General features: G+C 33.8%; 2 protein-coding genes across 3 annotated transcripts in view; one reads left to right on the top strand and one right to left on the bottom strand.

The window, feature by feature from the left end:
- LOC118192020 (organic cation transporter protein-like) overlaps positions 1–12893 on the top strand; it is a 99085-nt gene extending 86192 nt beyond the window's left edge. For both annotated transcript variants that reach the window (XM_085826994.1, XM_035362898.2), the window contains exons 8-10: positions 296–477; positions 9399–9538; positions 12614–12893. In XM_085826994.1, coding sequence (XP_085683120.1) covers positions 296–477; positions 9399–9538; positions 12614–12659 — 368 coding nt within the window. In that variant the 3' untranslated portion in view covers positions 12660–12893. The remainder of the gene's footprint in view (positions 1–295; positions 478–9398; positions 9539–12613) is intronic.
- A 6077-nt stretch (positions 12894–18970) lies between these two features.
- The window catches only part of LOC118200634 (uncharacterized), a 54589-nt gene continuing 52689 nt past the window's right edge, over positions 18971–20870 (bottom strand). Inside the window, exon 10 of the mRNA XM_085826995.1 lies at positions 18971–19231. Coding sequence (XP_085683121.1) covers positions 19063–19231 — 169 coding nt within the window. The 3' untranslated portion in view covers positions 18971–19062. The remainder of the gene's footprint in view (positions 19232–20870) is intronic.

Raw genomic sequence — 20870 nt, forward strand, 5'->3', positions numbered from 1 at the left:
TGAAGGAGGGGAGTATAATCCGTATCACCTTAGGAGTTACATGTTGCGACCGTGCCAACGTAAAGTAGGGAATTACATACCTCATAGAAAATACAAAAGTGTGGCGAAAACCTTTGGATGCAGGGAGTATGACGCCAACACGTTCTGCGCAACCACTGCGATGACAGATATGATAATTTCAATAAACAGTGGCTTTTCGGACACTCTGTAGACATATCTTAATAAATTGAATATAAAGTGAATGAAGTCTTAAAAATGGAATTTTTTGTGCTATGATATTATCATTCATTTCTAGATATGGTGATTGGTAAAGCATTCTTTCCCCTGGTGGGCAAGTTTTGCATAACAGCGACGTTCGCCACTGTTTACGTTTATTCAGCCGAGATCTTTCCAACAGTCGTCAGGAATGTTGGTCTCGGAACCGGATCCACAGTGGCTCGCATAGGCTCCACAGTAGCTCCTTTTGTTCGAGAACTGGTAAGTAAAATTAATGAAACTACATTTATTAACTAATCTTATAGAAATTTGTGCAAACCAATATTTAATGTTCTAACACATAAGACATTATCAAAATTAAAAGGCTATCTAAAGAAAAACTGTAGACCCATCAGAGATCGAATCTTGAATAATTATAGCAGCATTTCCCAAATGTTGTTGTGTTTAGCAAAATTCTGGATCTTTCGTTTATAAGATTAAGGGTTCTATGCAATAGTTTTAACAAGTGTTTAAGTTTTGCATAGGAAGTAAAGGAATTCGATTTGTAATACCCCGGACTCTCCCAGATCCATCACAGTTGCGGTGTTCCGTTTGGAGACCGGGCATCGCTACACATCGGGACCGCTAAACATCGGCATCGCATCGGTACATGATAGCCCCTTGTGAACTTTGTGCAACCACAATTTTGAGATGGACACAGATCATTTGCTAAAATATTCCTCGTTGAAGGAAAGAAACTTATACAGTCCCAATATTGGTGGGCTAGTTCATGCAATTTGACAACCAGTGATTATTCTTTTTATGCTTAATGTAGTTATATGTTATTCCATTTTCCACTTTCGATGTACCTATTGGGTACTTTTTCGTTTTGCCGGCGCAGGCGATAAAGTCGCCAATAGTGGTACAACTGATGATAAACGGAATATCCTCTCTGGTAACATTTTATGCCTCATTTTCAAAACAAATCGCAGTTATTTCTTATCAGATTGATTGTTTCTTTCAATACTGGCATAAAATTACATAAAACTTTTACCAGATAGCTCAATTTTATGCCCTCAGGCCATTCGCGGTAATTAAGTCAACTAGGATGCAATCACACCGCTCACCCGAAGGCGAAAATATAAAAAAGGTAAAGTAAAGGGTTAAATTCATCAATTCTAATGAGAATGCACTAGCGAAGTAAAGCACTGCGATTTTACATAATTTCTGAGTAAGCTACTCATACGAATTGAAATAATTCTTGTATTCCAAATTAAGATTTAACTTGAAATTAATGTAGATAATTACTGAGAGAATTAGATTTTGTAGCGTAGTTTACGTGAGACGAGATTCACTTGGGGTCACGTGATATGCACCGGCGAATCAGAATGTTGAACCATGAAAGCATAGTAAATTCGTAAATTAATGTCTTTTTACAAATTTATTGTCTTTATTTATTAGCTTTTTATAAAATTTTAAACGATATTACAGTGTTTATGCCTTCAAAATAAAAAATTCTTAGAACTAACATTTCTTAAAAATTTTTATGTGTATACTGTATCGTGTCGCCAATAAAGTCTGCTTGGCGAGATTTGCGCTGGCGTAACTGAAAAGTACCAGTTATTGTTATTGTAATGACGTTAAACTATTTTGTGTTTTTGTAAACTTAGTTTTGTATTTTTTTAATGCTCCACTCTCATGCATCTTTGATGCATGAGGACTAAAGATGTATAATCAAGTGCTTTTGTAATATTTTTTTTTTTTTTTTTTTTTTTTTTTTTTTTTTTTTTTTTAAGTTTTACATGTTAACACTTCACCAGTCTTAAGATTTTTTGAGATCCCACCTGCGTCCTTTTTATTTCATTAAATGTAAGGAAGGTTTGATAAAAACAATCCATAATAAAATGAAGTTCTATTAGAAAATTCGTTTTATCCATTTTAAATTCTCAAAATCATTATTTCTTCAAAATCAGATGTTAATAAATATTTCATTTTCAATACTCACCAAACTTAAATTATTTAAACGAGATTGAGTCATACGATTTCTCAATTCACTTTTGACCAGTTTGAATTTTGAAAATGAACGCTCACCACTCGCGTTAGTAATCATCATCGACAAGAAAATTTTCATTACTATTTTCAATATTTGGGAACTGAACTAATCTTTCATTATACACGCATCTATAGGAATGTGTTGGTATCAATCCCATCTCCTCATCCAGCAACTGTTCTTCATCGTCATCCACATTTGTAAAATTATATTTCTTATGAATCTTCCTTTTCAGTTTTTCGCCATTAGTGATTAGACGTGACTTGAAATGTTGACATTTCCAAATTCAGTTGCTCCCCATGAACACCTTTATCATAAAATTTCGATATTTTCTCGCATGCTATTTAATTTCGCTCTCATCCAAATTACAAATATTTTCAAAATCCCCCAAGCAGTTCAAATACCTCCTCGTATTTTTTAGACAGTCGTAGACAGTCGATTATTTGTAAAAAGGTTGCTTTCTGGCTCTGGTTTTCTTCAAAATTTACGTCTGTGTCTTTGTCTCCTTCAAGGAAAGTTACCCTAGCACTGCGTTGCCTTACACGCTAATGAACATTTTGATACTCTTTTATTTAATAAAGGATATTCCCTTGGCTTTCCACTCATAAAAAAAATCAAAACAGTCTCTTTTGATTTTTACATACATCATTAAAGTTTTAACAACTTCAGTGCTTTCGACAAATCCATATTTTTACTGTGAACGAATAAATTCACTTCGTCAATACGAGTTAAATGTCATTCCAAAAAATAATTTTAAAAAAAGTAATTTCCAATTCATTCATCTTATTCATTTCTTGCAGAAAGTCGAGTAGCCGCTGCCTGTGATTCGTCATTAATTAAAAATCAAGGCTCATGACAATATCTGTATATCCTTCGCGTAAAGGTTTAATTGCTTCTGCGCGTGCAGACCAACGTGTTTTTTAATAAACTTTTCAATATATTTTTATTTTTATCAGAATTCAAATTTTTAAAGTCACTACATCCCAACGATGGGTTGATGACGAGAACAATTGTAGAGATTTTGGACAAAATCGAAGTAAATTGTTATATTAGAGTTATATTACATTAGTTATATTACATTCTACTGCTTGAAAACCAATTAAGTTCAAAGAATAACATGCTACATTTACAGAGTATGTTTTTTGTTTCTTGAAGTTGCTTTCTGGCTCTTGAACTTGCTCTCTGGAAGTTACAATCATGAATATTTTCCAGACATATTCGACGCATTGTCGTATGACTGACCTCGACAATCACTGAGTGAAATGTTGTTATTTTCCAAAAATGAAAACAACATCTGTCAGATACTCTGAAGTATATGTCCATAAATATGCATAAACTGCAAAAATCTCTCAATTGGTACACCATTTTGGACATATCATATAATAAATATTAATTGGCCGGCATGAGTAACATCCGGAGTAGAATCAACAGAGACAGAGCAATACTTAGCTTTCTGTATTTCAGTGACGATAATTGCCAGAGCTTTTAATGCCATGACTTTTATGAGTTCCTCACAAATTATAGCAGATTGATAAAAGGGATTACCTTTTCCAGAAATGCCGTAAATTTTAGTCCAAAAGGGCTTTGTCCCTGAAGGACTATTGTTTTCGTTTTGCGATTTTGCGTTGAATTACTATAAATGTCCGTTTCACTTTTCAAACTGTTGCCACCCAATGTTAGAGTACTGCATTATATTTGAAGAAATTAAATAATGAAAAATATGCATAAATGTATGTATATTTCTCGCATTGTGATAAAACAACGGTACATAGACCCATCGAATTTTGAATGACGTCATCCTCCTACGAATATGGGCATGTGGAAGACCAAATTTGAAATTTGGAATTTGTTTTATGATCGATTTCATATTTTGTAAAACTTCAACGAATTTTTTATTAACAAACTCAGGGATTTCAAAGCGAGAATGCCAACACTACAGGGGAGAAAAAAACTTTATCTCCAGTGCGCGGAGCTGTGTATCGGAAATTCTAAAGATAGGCTCATTTTAAAATTATTTTGCGACATTCCTATTGAACTGAATTTTATGGTTTAAGTGCAAAGAACATGATACTTAATAAAAAAGGTAACACAGAAAACGGATAAAAAACGCCTCTTTGGACGTAATTTAAAATCTAAAACCTTTCAGATATATATATATATATATATCTGAAAGGTTTTATATATATATATATATATTATGTTCGTGCAGAACGAAAACCACCAAAGCTAACAATAATTTCTACTACATAGAGTAGCACAGATGCGATTAGACATATTCTCATTTGAGATATCTGAGAGATAGTCTACGCATGCCTAATACAATACTAATTTCGATCCGAGCCCTCGTTTCTTAGCGAACGGGCTGACTGCGTGAGCGTTTTCCTGGATTCCCTTGTGGGTAAAGTGGATACGAGCCAGTTTCCCTCAAAATATCCTCCAAGCTCAGCGGGGATAGTAACTCTAACTACCATAGTGAAGGGCCCGGGTTCGAATCCAGGAGAATGCATGGATGTTTGTAAATGTATAGTGTCTTTGCGGCATGGGGGGACTTTAAATATGCGGCAAGCCGAAAGCCCTTTCCAGAGGATGGTGGTTGGGGAAGAGGTGTGGGAGACCCTCGGATCCCCCCCTGGTGTGACCTCTCTCAGAGGTGGGGGGCGGAACTAAGCTAAAGTCGAATGTCTCCTATATAGTGCTCAAGCTCTTGCTAACGACATGCGCATTTGACTCCCTTCCACAATGAATGTCGTGGGCTTGTGCTGACCGCTGCCAGAAAAGCGAGATTGGGAGCAACAAAAACAACAGTGCTCTACGGCGCATCCCTCCCCTTCCGTATAATGCTTAAAGACTGTGCACATAATAAATTTGTAAAAAAAAAACCTACCTTCAAAAAAGGAGACTAAGATGTTTTGCATGCAAAAACTAACTACAGACGTTTCTAACGCTAAAAATCTTTTTGAAAAGAAATGCTGAAATATATATAATTTCATACAATGTTTATATATTTACTCATATTTTTGTCCTTTAATTTCTCAACCCAAAGTTCGATAAAACTATCTTAAGTTTAGAAAATAGCAATAATCTTTAACTTTTGTGTAATAACATAACGATCTTTTAGTATCGAGATAATAAACACGACAATTTTTTAAAGCAGCTATTTCCAAGATCAATTTGTTGTTATGTCATTGCATTCGAAGGATACATGTCTAGCATGGATTTCTTAAAATAAACTAATGCATTTTTATGCAATTCATGGGAAGTTTTCCATAAATATTCATGCAGCCCGTCTATTCTACCAAGAAGAGAACTGTGGAAAATATTGCCAACATTTTACTATCATTGGCCTTCGGAAAATACTACCAATGTACTCGCCTGATTACTGACTAGTCTCACAAGGTTGAAGCCTAAAAGCTCAACATTTTAAACGTCTTAGAATCATTTTGTAACTCCGAATAACTCTGTCTCTCACGGAAAGAGTAAAGGGTTGTTTATTAAAGAAGGCTGAGGCTAGGCGTACAGATTTTCTTAATCGGGACTTGTTTAGCCCTTCTTCGCAGGGAACTTCAAACTAGGCCAATTAATACGCTAAGTTTGATATATACCCATTACTATTTTCATCAACCATATTAATACCGCTAATTCGTGTTACGTAGAAGTTAATTAAAGTGCACCTTTGTATAATCAGCTTTAATAGTAATTTTGCTGTAATAAACATTCTTCTGCCTGAGTAAGATAAGATGCGTTAGAAAGAGTGAAATAATTAGTAGTAAATAATATAAGGGTTGATCAGTGAACAAAGACGTAAGCCATGAAATTAATAGTAGTTCTTCCCGAGTTCTGTTCATGGTGGCTGAAGGGGCTTCTGGTTTTTGTTATGTGTGCTCTAAATGCTTACCATTTCTCTTTGAAGCACTATGAGGGGAAATTGAGGAAGCGAAATTTATAGCTGGATCTTCAGCGGTCATATTCAATTAACATGACACCCACTAATTTAGACCTTGGTGGGTGTCGCATCCGTTTTGCTTCAGCCTCTTTTTTAGTTTGATTTAGTAACTAGGCGCACAGATAGCCTGTGCGCCTAGTTTTAGTTTTTAGTTGTACTTGCTTCGGCAGTACATATACTAAAATTGAAACGATACAGAGAAGTTATGATACACGTTTCGATATCAATCAACGCTAGTACACCACCCTTGCAACTAAATGCAACTGCGGCTGCTCACCGATTTCTGCTGTCCGTATTCTGCGGAAGAGCGGGCTCGCAAGATCTCAGAGCAGAACCATCTTAACGCATGGCCCCTCTGGGCTCTTGCACAGGGGGGGGGAAGCCCATGCTAATCCATCTGCATTTAATTTCTGTGAGTGGTTGTCGTATTAGAGGCTCATGCTCTTAAGATGGCACTATTCCAAAGGATTCGCTTATATCGAGGCTATATTATATATTATCTCAGCGGGATAATATAAGAATGCTGAGGCTGCTTGTTTACTATTATCCCCGAGGGATAATAAAAATAAATTCTCTTACATCGCACCTCTCCGAGTGCCCCATTCCCAGGGAACGCATTAAAATTCATTATGCACCGCGGAACGAGACCAAATGACTAAACGCTAAGATTTCTCTCAGATACACCACAAAGAGTATGGAGCTTATGAAACCGATGAACAGACTGGTCGCAGCTATCTTCCAGGACAGCATAAGCTGCCCATTTTGAATAGTAGGAACCGAGCTTAGGTATTTTACGCCTGAGACTGTTAAAGTATAACACTAAGCTAATATATTCGACCTTAGAAAGTATTAGATAAAATCATGTAAATTATTATAACTCAAACCAGTTGTATTAATTTCGCTTAACATACATAATCTTAACTAAGCAAAACTGGCGCATGGAAAAAAAAAAAAAAAAAAAGAAGAGAGAGAGAGAGAAAATACAGAAGTAAGCTTTCACAAATGCTGCCAATGCGCGGAACGTAATATCTTTAATTTCTAATCTACATGCCATCGCATGTAACCTGTTATCAATGCGTTATTATCTAACAAACCATAAATTATCTAATTTTATATTTCAGATTTAATCATTCCGTTACTGATTAAAAAACTAATCGATTTAAAAGCAGTAAGCACAATTCTTAATAATATTAATTTTCACTTTTTTAAATAATATACACTGCTGGCCATTAAAATTGCAACCCCAGGAAGTAATGATCTGACGACCGTCAAAAAATCACATGAAAGGAAGAAGTTGGGATATGCAAATGATTACTATTTCAGCGCATTTAGACGACACAGGAGGAAGAAATGACATCTGATGCACTGCGTAAAGGAAACTTTCTGTAGTGGATTTCTCATTCGGAAAGTGCTTTGTAAGGTTGGAGTTTGCTCAGAATATCGCGTTATGCATCGGATAAGAAGAGGAAAATAATTACCAGCTAGTTTCAAAATTCGATAGAGGCAGGATAGTTGCCTATCGAAAGTGTAGATTATTGTTCCATGATATCGCCGGTTGCACAGGTCAACATCAAACCACTGTCATGCGAACATGCACTCAATGGATTGCTGAGGGTCACACTGAACGGCATGCAGGATCTCAACTCCCTGCCATGACTAACGCCAGAGAGAACAGACATATTGTGAGGTCAGCCCCGCAAGACCGTACGACCACATGACGAACTATTAGTCAGGAAATGGGCATGTTTGCAGCGCGCCTAGTGTCAGCTCGTAAGGTGCGTCAACGTTTGCAGCAGCGTGGATATAAGGATCGTGACCATTACTTCGGCTTCCCTTGACAATAGAGCATAGAGAGAGACGGAGACTCTAGTGCGCCAAACAACAAAGCTGGGTACAGGAGTGACTTTCAAACGAGTCCCGGTTCTATGTGCAGTATTCTGATAGCTGTATACCTGTCTGGAGTGTCCGCGGAGACCACACGTCGCCTGCTTGCACTCCACATCGGCATAGAGGCCCTGCATCTGGTGTGATGGTTTGGCCAGCCATTGGGTACACGACATGCACGTCTCTGGTTTAAATCGATGGTAGTTTGAACGCAGATGGGTACATTTCTGACATCTTACGTACAGTGGTTGTGCCCTATCTTTGAGGCCTGCCAAACGCCATGTTCCAACAAGATGATGCAAGACCACATGTTGCGCATCGTGTTCTGACTTTCCTTGATACATAGGGTATTCGACTGCTGCCCTAGCCTGCAAGGTCTCTAGATCTTCTACCCATTGAAAACATCTGGTCATGGATTGCTGAAAGACTGGCCCGCCACCCCTTTCCAACTAATACGGTTGATGAAGTGTAGTATAGACTTGAAGCAGAATGGAATGAGTTGCCCATTTCTGTCATCCAAGCCCAGTCTGACTTCATGCCTAATGCGGTAAGGGCCTTTTTAGCTGACAGAGTTGTTCTACTAATTTCACAATCCTGTAAAACTCCAAAATGCTTACAAATTTAATTTAATGCCATACAATTTTTGTGCAATATCTTTTTTTGTATTTGCTTTCCTTCATGTGTTGCAATTTTAATGGCCAGCAGTGTATCTAATTGATAGATTGTTTTATTATTAAACTATTATCTATTTTATTATTAAACTATTATCTATTATTTATTATCTGTTATCTATTATTATCTATATGAGGCTTATATATATATAATATTATATATATATATATATATAATATTATATATATATCATATATATAATAATATTATATATAACTATTACTATCATATAACTATTAACTATTATCTATTATTATTAAACTATTATCTATTATTTATTATCTATTTTATTATTAAACTATTATCTATTTTATTATTAAACTATTATTTTATTATTAAACTATTATATATTATTATTGTTTTATTATTAAACTATTAACAATTATTTAAAAACACAAATAACTTACAATGCTTCCAACTGATAGTTTTTATGAACATTTTCGGCTTTTTCATAATTAATAAGCTTTTTATAACATTACATTACCTAACTGAAATGATCATTTGCTTATCGAATTTTATAATGTGTACATTTGAAATATTTTTTTTTTAATGCTAAACTCTATTTTAAATTTTGGTTTAACATCTGAAGTCTTTAGATTGCATTTTTTTAAACTTTATTTCCGATCCTGATACAATCATTTTCCGTATTTGCAGGGTGCGGGAACATTTAGCAGCTTACCTGATTTATTATATTCTGCGTTGTCTTTGTCAAGTGGATGCCTCATTCTTTTGCTTCCCGAAACCAAAGACGAGCCATTTGCCGACACTTTGAAGCAAGCAGAAGACATTGGCAGGTAAGACCACAAGGAAATTTTTCGAATTTTTCAATCATGACTGCTAAGAGAAATGAGCATTCTCTAACAGCTTTTATAATTTTCCTACAATGGCAATTCAGAAGATAAAATTCAAAATCATACAATGCTAGAGAATCCTAAGTTCAAGTCAGAGCTCTTCTGATGTCCAGATGTAAATTCAATTGCCTATACAAATTAATGCGTCAATAAAAATAGTTGGTATAAAAATATGCACTCAACTTCCTCGGAGATCATCTGCGTGCTGGATATTAAATTGCAATGCCTAGAAATTTATATTTACTGAAGATGTAACTTCTATTAAAAGGATAAAATAACTGTATTGTGAAAGTACGAAATAATCATTACCTCATAAAAATCACCAAAGCTAACATTAGATATGTAAGAGACAGTCTATGCATGCATAACACAATATTAATTTCCTTTTGAAAGCAGGCAGTGACATTTTGGATGTCCAATATTGCCCAGAGGAATTGATTTTGTAATTTCCCTCACCAAAAGACATCATCCTCTTTCCCTGTCACACACTCATTAATGACTGAGTGGATAAGACAACTGAAAACTAGTAGTTCATTCCAAGTTTGATGCTAGGCAAAAGGTCTCACCAAGTTTTCCCAATATGCAGGGAGAAAATGAGGCAGGATGACTGTTGGAAAGTCCTAACTAAAAGCTTCCCTCTTTATATAGACAGCTTTATTGTGCTAGGCATAATTGAATAATTTACTGCTGAAAGGTATCATTTAATGCCACTGATAAATTAAAGAATATCTGTTTTTACAAACACAAATAGGTTGTTATTTAAATTGAATTAAAGGTTAAAATGTCTATGAAGTATAAAAAAGTAACATTGTCATGCAGTAGCAAAATTCCCTCTGTCAGCATGCCTAGTCTTTTGTTTCGAATTGCTGTGCGTAGTTTTCAGTGTTTGGTCGCATTTATGGTGGTTCTGCATTGCATGAAATCAACCAACAAACAACCATGCCTATCCCAAAACACGAACGCCATGATCTTGCGCTGTGAGAGTCTGTTTGGCCTTGACCCTTACAGGAGAGTGTGTATGTCCACTGCATTGCATGTTCTGTTGCTTCCATTCAGATGTGACATGTCAAACCCATGTTTCATCTCCCGTTACGATCCGACTCAACATGGTGCCCCCTTCTTCATTATAACGAATAAAAAAAATTCAGTGAGCACTCAAATCTCCTGTTTTTGTGGTCCTCCATTAGGAATTTAGGGATCCAACAGGAACAGTTTCTTAAACCGTAACTTTCAGAAACAATCTTGTACAGCACTGACCTAGACACTTCGGGTAATTCATTTGAAACAATGCTTATGGTGAAGTGTCTGTTCTCAAGAGCTGAAGCTACCATATTGTCTGTGAAGCTGAAGCCACCATATCGTCACCTATCTTCAGCTGAAGCCACCATATTGTCTGTGATCACAGATGGGCGACCGGAGCGAGACTCATCATCGACATTGTCTCGGCCAGCTTTTTGAAGTCTCTGACTCATTTACACACTTTGCGTTCACTCATGGCAGTAGCTCCGTAAACTTCACAAATCTGCCGGTGAATGTCTGCAGCAGACAGGTTTCTTGCCGACAAATCATATCACTGGCCGTACCTTGCACGGGGCAGGCAATTCGATAATCTTGAACGTTTTAAAGACAGAGACCGTACAGGTTACGTACACAGCTACTACAGAGCACAGTTGTTTCCAAGGAATGCTTGGACACGACGCAAGCACTAGTTGCGGGCGGCGCGCACGCCACCAGTTTGTGTATAAAACAAAACGGCCCTTACCGAAAAAACATGCTACGTTATATGCAGTTACTATTTTGTATCGCTTCTTGTTATTCCTTTTGTTGATGAATGATCTACGGTTATTATGCATTATTCACCAATAGAAATGCTGGCATTGATATCAAATACAGTCAAAAGTCGTTAATCCGGACTCGTCGGGACTTCGGCGATTCCGGATTATCGATTTTTCCGGATTATAGATCATCAGTTTAAATCTCGTAAGATGGCATGCAGAAATTCTAAAATTAAAAATATGAAACCGTAATTTATGAAATAAAGAACAATTATGATCTAAAGGGTATCAAAATTTGCAAAAAGAAAAAGCTTAATATTTATTAGTTTACTTTATTAAACATTTCTTTCAATGTAAGTTGTTTAAGTTTTGCTTCGTTTCATGTGATAATACTTTCTCTTTAATTCTATTAAACAAACATAATTTCTTGTTCAGTTACAAAGTTCCGCTGTTCAAGTCCTATAATTGCTGTGTCAAGAACACCGACTAATTTGTCAATCGAAATTTTTTCGTTTTCAATAACCTCTGTTACTTTTCTTCGCTATCGGAAGCGAATTATAATGACGAGAAACTTGTTTTAAATCATATCAAAGACGGAGCATATCGAGATGAAATACTACATTTGGTAAGGAATTATAAGCCAAATAAAATAAAAACATCTGCGCTGAAGATAAGGATAGTGCTGACAAATCAACTTCCAATTCATTACGCGCCCGCCGCTGCGTTCCCCCCGTCGAGCAGCGTGAAATTGATAAACAGATTTCGGATTTCAAAACATACTTTCGCTTTAGATCCTTTACATATTAACAAATATATATCGGAAATTCTATTTGATATAATCGAAAGTTTAAGCTTACTTTTATAAAATTGCTCTTACAGTCTGCAAAAAATAATAAGCCGGATCCAATTCGAAAATTAAGGAACAACGCAATCATCAACATTAACTGAAATAGATAATTAGATAATTTTAGCTTATACGTCTATTATACATAAAACGCGCACGCGAAAACGTATTCTGCACTTGCGCACACTCATATGCGCAGTCGTAAAAGGTCTTACGCGCACGCGTAAACGCCTATGCGCATGTGTTAGCGCGGCGCATGCGCAGAAAGTTTTTAGTTTTGAGGTCCGGATTATAGATCATTCCGAATTATGGGTGTCCGAATTAACGACTTTTGACTGTAGTATTTAATAACATTTAAATTATATTGATATATGAAAAGGATGCGTATTATTTTTACAGGAAATCAGAAGAAGAAATCTTGGAAAAAGAGAAAGAGAAAATATAATATGTAGAAATGGAAAGGATGAAAAATGAGGCATTTGAAAACAGAGGATTAGTCAAGAATTTTCCTTGCCTCGAAGTATTCAAGTGCCAATTATGTATTCATTACTTATTGCTTCTCTTAAGTATGCTTAATATAATGAAAATACGATATTGTAAATGAAAATCATCCCATCAGTATGTGAAGAAATTTATATTCATTTCAATGGTACTTTTTAATATACATAGCTTCACTCTTTTTCTTGAATGTTCATTTATTAGAATGTCAAATACATTTTGAGACACATACTATAATATCGTTACACATAATTTAAAACATATTCTGTTGATAATTATGTACATTTACACATACAATATAATACCCTGAATTTCAAATGCACTTTATCAGTAGGAAAAAAAAAAAATAGGAAATGTTATACTGTGACCTAATAATCGATAAAGCACTTGTATTTATCTTAAAATTATTTTTTATTAGAAAAGTTTAAATTTCACAACGATCTATTAAAAGATGAATTTTTATTCCTGTACACTGAAATCTAATCTACCAAATTAATTCAAATTCAGTAACTGTCTAACTCTCTGTACTGCAGAGCTACAAACAATATAGACTGAGGGATGCTTAAAGTGCAAAACCATAATTATGAGACTGTCATGAAAATGAATCATTTTCCTGCAGATAACAATAAATGAACATGCTACCACAATCGAACTGAAATGAATTCAAACATATATGTTTTTACACCAAAATCTGTAGTTTAAAAAGTTCAATCATACTTATGTAAACATAAATTGAATAGAGTGAAGCTCTCTAAGATGACCACCCATGATTCGAAAAATTTTGGTTTTTTGCAGAAGTTGTCCTCTTAGCAAAGATCTGTGATGGCAATTATTTATTTACGTTATGGATTCACTCAATTCAAGCGCCTTGATAGTTAAACAAAATTTCAGAAACAGAACTACAGTACATCACTTTCTCAGTACCATTATATTAATAAAGTTATGAATTATAGCAAATAATTCAGCCAAAAAATTGGCGAAAATTATTTTAACTTTTCGAAAAATTAATGTTATTTTGAACTACAGGAAAAAGATTGAAACCTTGATATTATAATTATCTGCTTAGTAACCAAAAAGAAGGAAAAACATGTTTCTATATTAAACCAATGGAGTCTTACTTATACTGCCTTTTGATTCAAATATGATTTTTTAACATCCAGCTTCCAATTTGAAGCTCTTCTTTATTGTCTCAAGTTTATATTGGTGACATACTGTTCTACAATTGGTGACAATATTTAACTGCTGACTTACAGTTCTACAATTAAATTTACTTAACTGTTCTATAGTAACTTACTGCTTACTACAGTTCCCTTACGTTTATTCACTATAAGGTACTGAGACTGTAAATACTTAACTGTTCAACTAAATTCGTACTGTTACTGTAAATACTTAACTGTTCTACAACTTAAGTTTACTTGAAGTAACTTACTATTAATACACTGCTGGCCATTAAAATTGCAACACCACGAAAGAAAGCAAATACAAAAAAGATATTTATTGCACATAAATAGTATGGCATGAAAACAAAATGATTAAGTTTGCACGCATTTTGGAGGTTTACAAGAGTGTGAGATTGGTAAACACAGCTGCCACCCCTGGTAGCTAAAACGGCCCTTACCCCATTAGGCATAGAGTCAAACTGGACTTGGATGACAGAAATAGGCAACTCATTCCATACTGCTTTAAGTCTATGCCATATTTTATCAACCATATTAGCCGGAAAGGAGAGGGGGTCTAGTCTCTCAGCAACCCATGCCCACATGTTTTCAATGAGTGACAGATCTGGAGACTGTGCAGGCCAGGGCAGCAATCGAATACCCGTGTATAGAAGAAGATCAGAACATGATACGCAACATGTATTCTTGCATTATCTTGTTGGAACATGGCATTTGGGGGTCTCAAAGATAGGGCACAACCACTGAATGTAAGATGTCAGAAATATACCCATCTGCGTTCAAATTACCGTTAATCCGAACTAGAGATGTGTGTATCGTGTACCCAATGGCTGCTCAAACAATCACAACAGGGCCCTTATGCCAATATCGAATGCAAGCAGGCAATTTGCGGTTTCCTCGGAGCCTCCAGACACGTATATAGCCTTCAGAATATTTCATGTAGAATAGTGAATTTTGAAAAGGCGACATTGTGCCACTCCTGTACCCAGCTTTGTCATTTGGTGCACTAGATTCAACATCTCTCTGTATGGTGCATTGTTAACCCCTTCGAGCCGGGTAGCGAAAACGCGCGCTTATCACTGAGGCCGGCGAGCGTCCTCCAGGGCCGGGGGCTTTTTTGCTACTAAGCCTAAATCCATGAAATTTCCGAAGTATCAACGCATTGTTTAATAATGCTCTATAGAGTATTTAAACGGCTTATGCTTTATAATTATTTTTATATATATACTTTAATTACCTTATTTCTTGTTTAAATGCATATTTTACACATTTTATTTTTCATTACTCACCATTTTATGAATTTTAACATTATACATCTGAAAACTAAATATATTACTTAAAATTCTCTTTTCGTATGAAAAATTTGAAAACAGGGATCTACACACAGTCCTACGTTACATTCCTTGCACTCGTAATAACTCATTTGCCGTTTTGGAGGATTTTTCCGGGAATGTGAACAATCGAAGCATCATCGTCTCATTTTCTTATCAGTCTCTTCTGAACAAAGTTTTGGAAAACGTCTTTCAGTTAATCTTTCAGAATCAATATCTGAAATATTTTGCATCATTTCTGCTATTTCATGCTCTGTTAAACATTTTCGACGCTTCGACATTGAAACGGTAAAAACAAAGAATTCACGTCTAACAAGATCTAATTATTTTCTAAAAACTGAACTGCAAACTGAAATACCTAACGCTTTAGAGCAAATAAAACTTCTCTAATTACAGTAAACAACTACCACGTGCGAATAAAGTGCGATTTAAAGAGACGTCATAAATCACGCCATTCGGAAACATTTATTTTCCCGTTTGTTTATATAATCAAAAACACGTGTATGTGAGTCATGCTTCTCTCATTTCGAGTAGAAGGTCTAATTTACATGTATCTGAAACCATATGGACATACAGTGCCATCTTGTGGCAGAAATTATAGTTTGAAAAACGTTCCAAGGTACTGGCACAAATACGTGACAGTAGGTAAAGAACGCAACAATGCTCTGGCACGCCTGCGTGTCGGCCGGTAGATAAGTGTGTTCGTTGCTGGCACGTATACGTGACAGTCGGCGCGAAGGGGTTAAGGGAAGCTGAAGTAATGGTCACATAGCTGATAGTTCATGATGCTGCAAAAATTGATGCAACTTACAAGCTGATACTCTGCTGCAAACATGCCCATTTCCTGACTAATGGTATGTGATATGGTTGTGTGGTTTTGCAGGGTTGACCTTACAATATGTCTGTCCTGTCTGACGTTAAGTCATGGGAGGGCATTGAGATCCTGCATGCTGTTCAGTATGACTCTCAGCAATCCACTGATTCCATATTGGCATGACAGTGGTTGGATGTCGACCAGTGTGACAGGCAATATTATGGAAGTATAATCTATACTTTTGATAGGCAATGATCCTGCCTCTATCGAATTTCAAAACTTGTTGGTAAGCATTTCTACTTAGTCGAGGCATAACACAATATTCTGAGCAAACCTTACAAAGCACTTTCTGAAAGAGAAATCCACTACACAACTTTTCTTTTATGCAGTGCTTCAGATGTTGTTTCTCCCTCCTGTGTCATCTAAAGGCACTGAAATACTAATCATTTGCATATCCCAGTAGGTTTGTTTACAGTTACTGTAAATATTCTACAACTGAATTTTAGGTCAAAACTAAAATTTATAGTTTGTAATTTCTTCTTAACCTTAATTAACAAAACTTTCCTGGAAACACTTTACACTGTATTCTAACTATAACATTATTAATATCTTATTATACACTGTTCTCTACTTCATATATTTAATTACATTAAATTAAGACACTTGCTTAATTATTTCAGCTGCATAATCTACTGAGTTAATAAGTGCTGTCATTGAATAATGCCAGTGTTACATTTTAAATTATCTGTCAATTATGAAATTCAGTGGCAGCTTTATAAGGATAATTTTACTTTTTATTTTACAAGAATAAGAAAATAATTGACATTTTCCGGTGATACACATACCACCCAACTTGAAAATTGCTTTCATATGCACTAAAATGCTATGCTTACTAGATAGACCAGATAGTAGAAGAATACTAGCCTTTCACCAAGGCCGGTGTGGAAGGGGAAAATTTCAGAATTTAGAGGAGCACAGAGCAGTTTAAATTAGGGATGGCAATTTTTTTTTAAATTTAGATGAGGCACTGGGTAGCAGAATTTAGGGGTGTCAAAATTTTTAGAATTTATGACCTGTAGAGATTACACCAGATGACAAAATGCATACTGCCGGATTGCCCACCCCCCAAAACATCTCAATGACTGAAGGTATGATCCTGCTCGACATCAAATATAAGGTAAATCTATTATTACTGGCTATGGATCGATTCCCTAATTAGCAGATGTTCAGAAGTGGAGGAATCTATTACTGGGGAGAAAATTGCATTTACTGCACTGTCTGCATTGAATATTATATTTCCAATTCCTATAATAAGGATTTTATATGGGAAGAGGAATTTTTATTATTTTTTTATATTAACTTATTTATTTACTTTTTGGCCAATGGTCCAGATACTGGACATCAGGAATTGGACTATGTATTGAACTATTCATGATGATTTTGTTGAAATAAGAGAGCATGCAGATGTGAAATTAAAAATCCATCTAGTGACTTAGTAAAATAAAATTTGTTATGTCAATACAATGTGCTTATTCAATCTTTTCTTGGGAGGTAAGGCAAATATATTCCATATGTTCACTACATTAAGGCATATGGAATTTTATTTCACTGTGGATATTTAAAATTTACTATTCAGTGAAGAGTAGTAAGTTTACCTTTTTTTCCTGCCTGAATACTTAATGAAATATGGAAAAAATTGAATCAAACTTAATTTTTCATGAACCTTTTTTTTTTTTTTTTTTTTTTTTTTTTCCCTTGAATATTTTTCCTTTATGACCCAATAAAAATGTATTATTGGCTTATTAGTAAACTGATTAATTTAAATAGATTATTGAAAGTAATATGATACAATGTATCTACCACATATGATTAAAAATGCTATCTTAAAGATGAAGGTACAATAAATGATAATTTTTCTACTAATTTTACTTTCGCAAGTCATGATCTAGTGAAATTCTGAGATGGTGCAATTCATTACTCATATATATCTAAAATGATTTTAAGCTAGAAAGGCTATTTTTTAATTGATTAAAATTCTACCATATACATAAAAGAGCTTTTTTATAACTCTTTTAATATAATTTTATCAGAAATGTATCCATCAGATTGTATCAGAAATGTATCCATCATTATAAAAATGTCACACTACAGCACTAGAAAAAAAAAATAAAATATACAAAAAATCTTTTTAAATTACATGTTTTAGTTAAATGCATTATAAAGTAAAAAATAATTTTTTAGCTATCTTAACAATCTTGGTTTTACATGACTAAAAATAAAACCATAGGCCTGATTTTAAATCAAAACTGTTAAAAAAATGTCATATCTATACAATTACTTCTACAATTCCTTGATAATCTGTTAATGTCATACTTCAGTTCAAATACAGGAGCCCCAGAATTTTATTTTTAATCACATACTGGCCATGAAAACAACGACAGCTAATAGATTACTTTTTAGTGCATATAACTAAAACTGTATAATTAAAAAATATCACATTATTTTACATTTTCTAGTCCACAGAATGTATAAAATAATAAAGAAATTCACTGAATTAGGAAAAAAAAAAAAAAGAAAGAGAGATGGTGTGTAATGATCAGAACAGTAAAATGATTAACTTGAACATTAAACAAGGATTTCTTAAGATACATTCAGCAGTAAGGGAAGGGGAATCTTTCGAAAAAATTCTTATGGTATATTGTATTGCTATACAAACACCTATGTGTGAATTTTTTTAATCAGATTGGTAGATGTTATTAATCAAATATTAAATAATTAATTAAAATTTCAAAATCTAACCTAAAAAGTGAAGCCAAGTTAAATAAATTCACGTAAAGAAAACAAAAAAACACTAGTTATCATAATGGAAATGCTTCATCTGAAATAAAAAACAACTTATAATCAATTCACAATTCTTTCTCCAGAAAAAATTCTACAATTCAAATATATAAAACAATTTATTACAATTTACACCAAAACAAGGTCATATTTTGACAGCTTAGAGAACATATTAATTATTTCTAATATTATTTATACAGGACAGTCGTATATCACAATGGTTCTGTCATCTGAAACGGAAACAACTTTGCTGCCATTGTGGTTATACTTTGCACACCAAACTTGATCAGAATGTTCATTGAATGAGTGAATGCATTCCTTAGATGCAATTTCCCAAACCTTCACAGTCTTGTCAGAAGAACTAAAATAATAAAAATTATCCTTAATATATATATACATATAGATATAGATATAAACAAAAAGTAAGAAATTTAAAACCAAATCCACGTGAAATTCAAAACCAGTAAATTTCAAAATTCCCTATAATATGAAAAATTAACCAAAATCAGAAGAATTAAAGAAATGTAAAATACTAAAACCTCAAAAAATACAAAAACCACAAAAAACAAATATAAATACAAAAAAAAAGGAAGAGGAAGGCAATCAAATCTGATATAAGTTATCAAGAGGAGGTACATCAGACTAAATTGAATCCCCCTTTTTTTTTTGTAAACCACTGTGTTTCTTCTCTCTCCCACTTAAATCTATGAAAGTCTTGAGCTGCCAAATCGTTTCTCTGAAATACTTATTATTCTGGATTTGGAAAGAATATCTCTATTTCTCGTTTTTCAATAATTACATAAAGCATTCAATACCTACAAACAAATGGTATACCTATGGGAAGTTCAACTTATTCAACTCATTCATGTACCCTATATTTGTTTTCTAAAGAATTTTAATTTCTTAAAAACTTTGCTAATATTTCCATAATTTTGAACACACTTTCAGATATATTGATGATATCACTTTCAAAAACAATTTTACTGAAATTAACAACATCTATCCCAATTGTCTAAAACTTAATAAAAGCAATAAAAATCAATTAGTTATAGATTATCTGGGTCTTTACATTCATACCCTTAAAAAAATAAGACTTAATAAAAGTAGTAATAATTTTACTTCATAAAAGAAGAGAATTTATTTCTTATACAATAAAACTTATAAATTGGTACTCCAACATTTCTATAAATATAGTTTTTAATCAAAGTAACAGAATTCAAAAAGTGTGCTCTAAAATAGAACAACAAAAATAGTTATTCTCACTAAAATTTTAAAAGAAATTGAAATTCCAATTAACTTCATTAAAAGTCGTTTTTAAAAAACCTGGAGTAGTGCACACCCTATAAAATTTTTCACAAGTATGAATTTTTTATCTGGAAACTCAAATAAAAGAGGATGTTTTAGAAAGCTTTATAGTATTTCTCTATTTATGTATATTTTTCTTGACTTTATTTACAGAGGGCCTACTATATTCTGGTCATCATGATAAGCCCACGATGTGAAGACTTTTTAACATTTTTAACCTTTGTTTCTTTTCATCCTTTTACTTTTCTTTACACATTTTTTTAATAAAAAATTTAAAAAGTTCTTACAAGCATTTAACTTTCTGTTTAGGAAATTTTTAACTCACCATCACCAATTTGTTTTGCCAGTGTAGCGAAATTAGCAATCCTAAAATTATGTTTTGAATCTAATGTTTCTGTTTTTTGTTTCAAAATTTGTAGTTTGATTACATTGTTCCGTGTTGATTTCTAATATATTTTGAATTTCTACATTTTAATTTAAATTTTCTTCAATTTTAATCTTACATTCTGTGAAAAAATATACTTAATGATTTAACTTATTCAACTTTGGGATTTTTTCATTTAGATGTGTTTAGTATATTTCTCTATTGGACTGCTTCTTCACCAACTGAATAAGTTTTAAATTTATGTTTTCAGTTAATTTATTAGTATTTTTGTATTAGAAATTTTGTATTACTACTTAATTTCAATTTTAAA

This window comes from Stegodyphus dumicola, chromosome 11, assembly GCF_044657685.1.
Source record: "Stegodyphus dumicola isolate Sdum_Otavi_A_Nest chromosome 11, ASM4465768v1".
Taxonomy (NCBI): Eukaryota; Metazoa; Arthropoda; class Arachnida; order Araneae; family Eresidae; genus Stegodyphus; species Stegodyphus dumicola.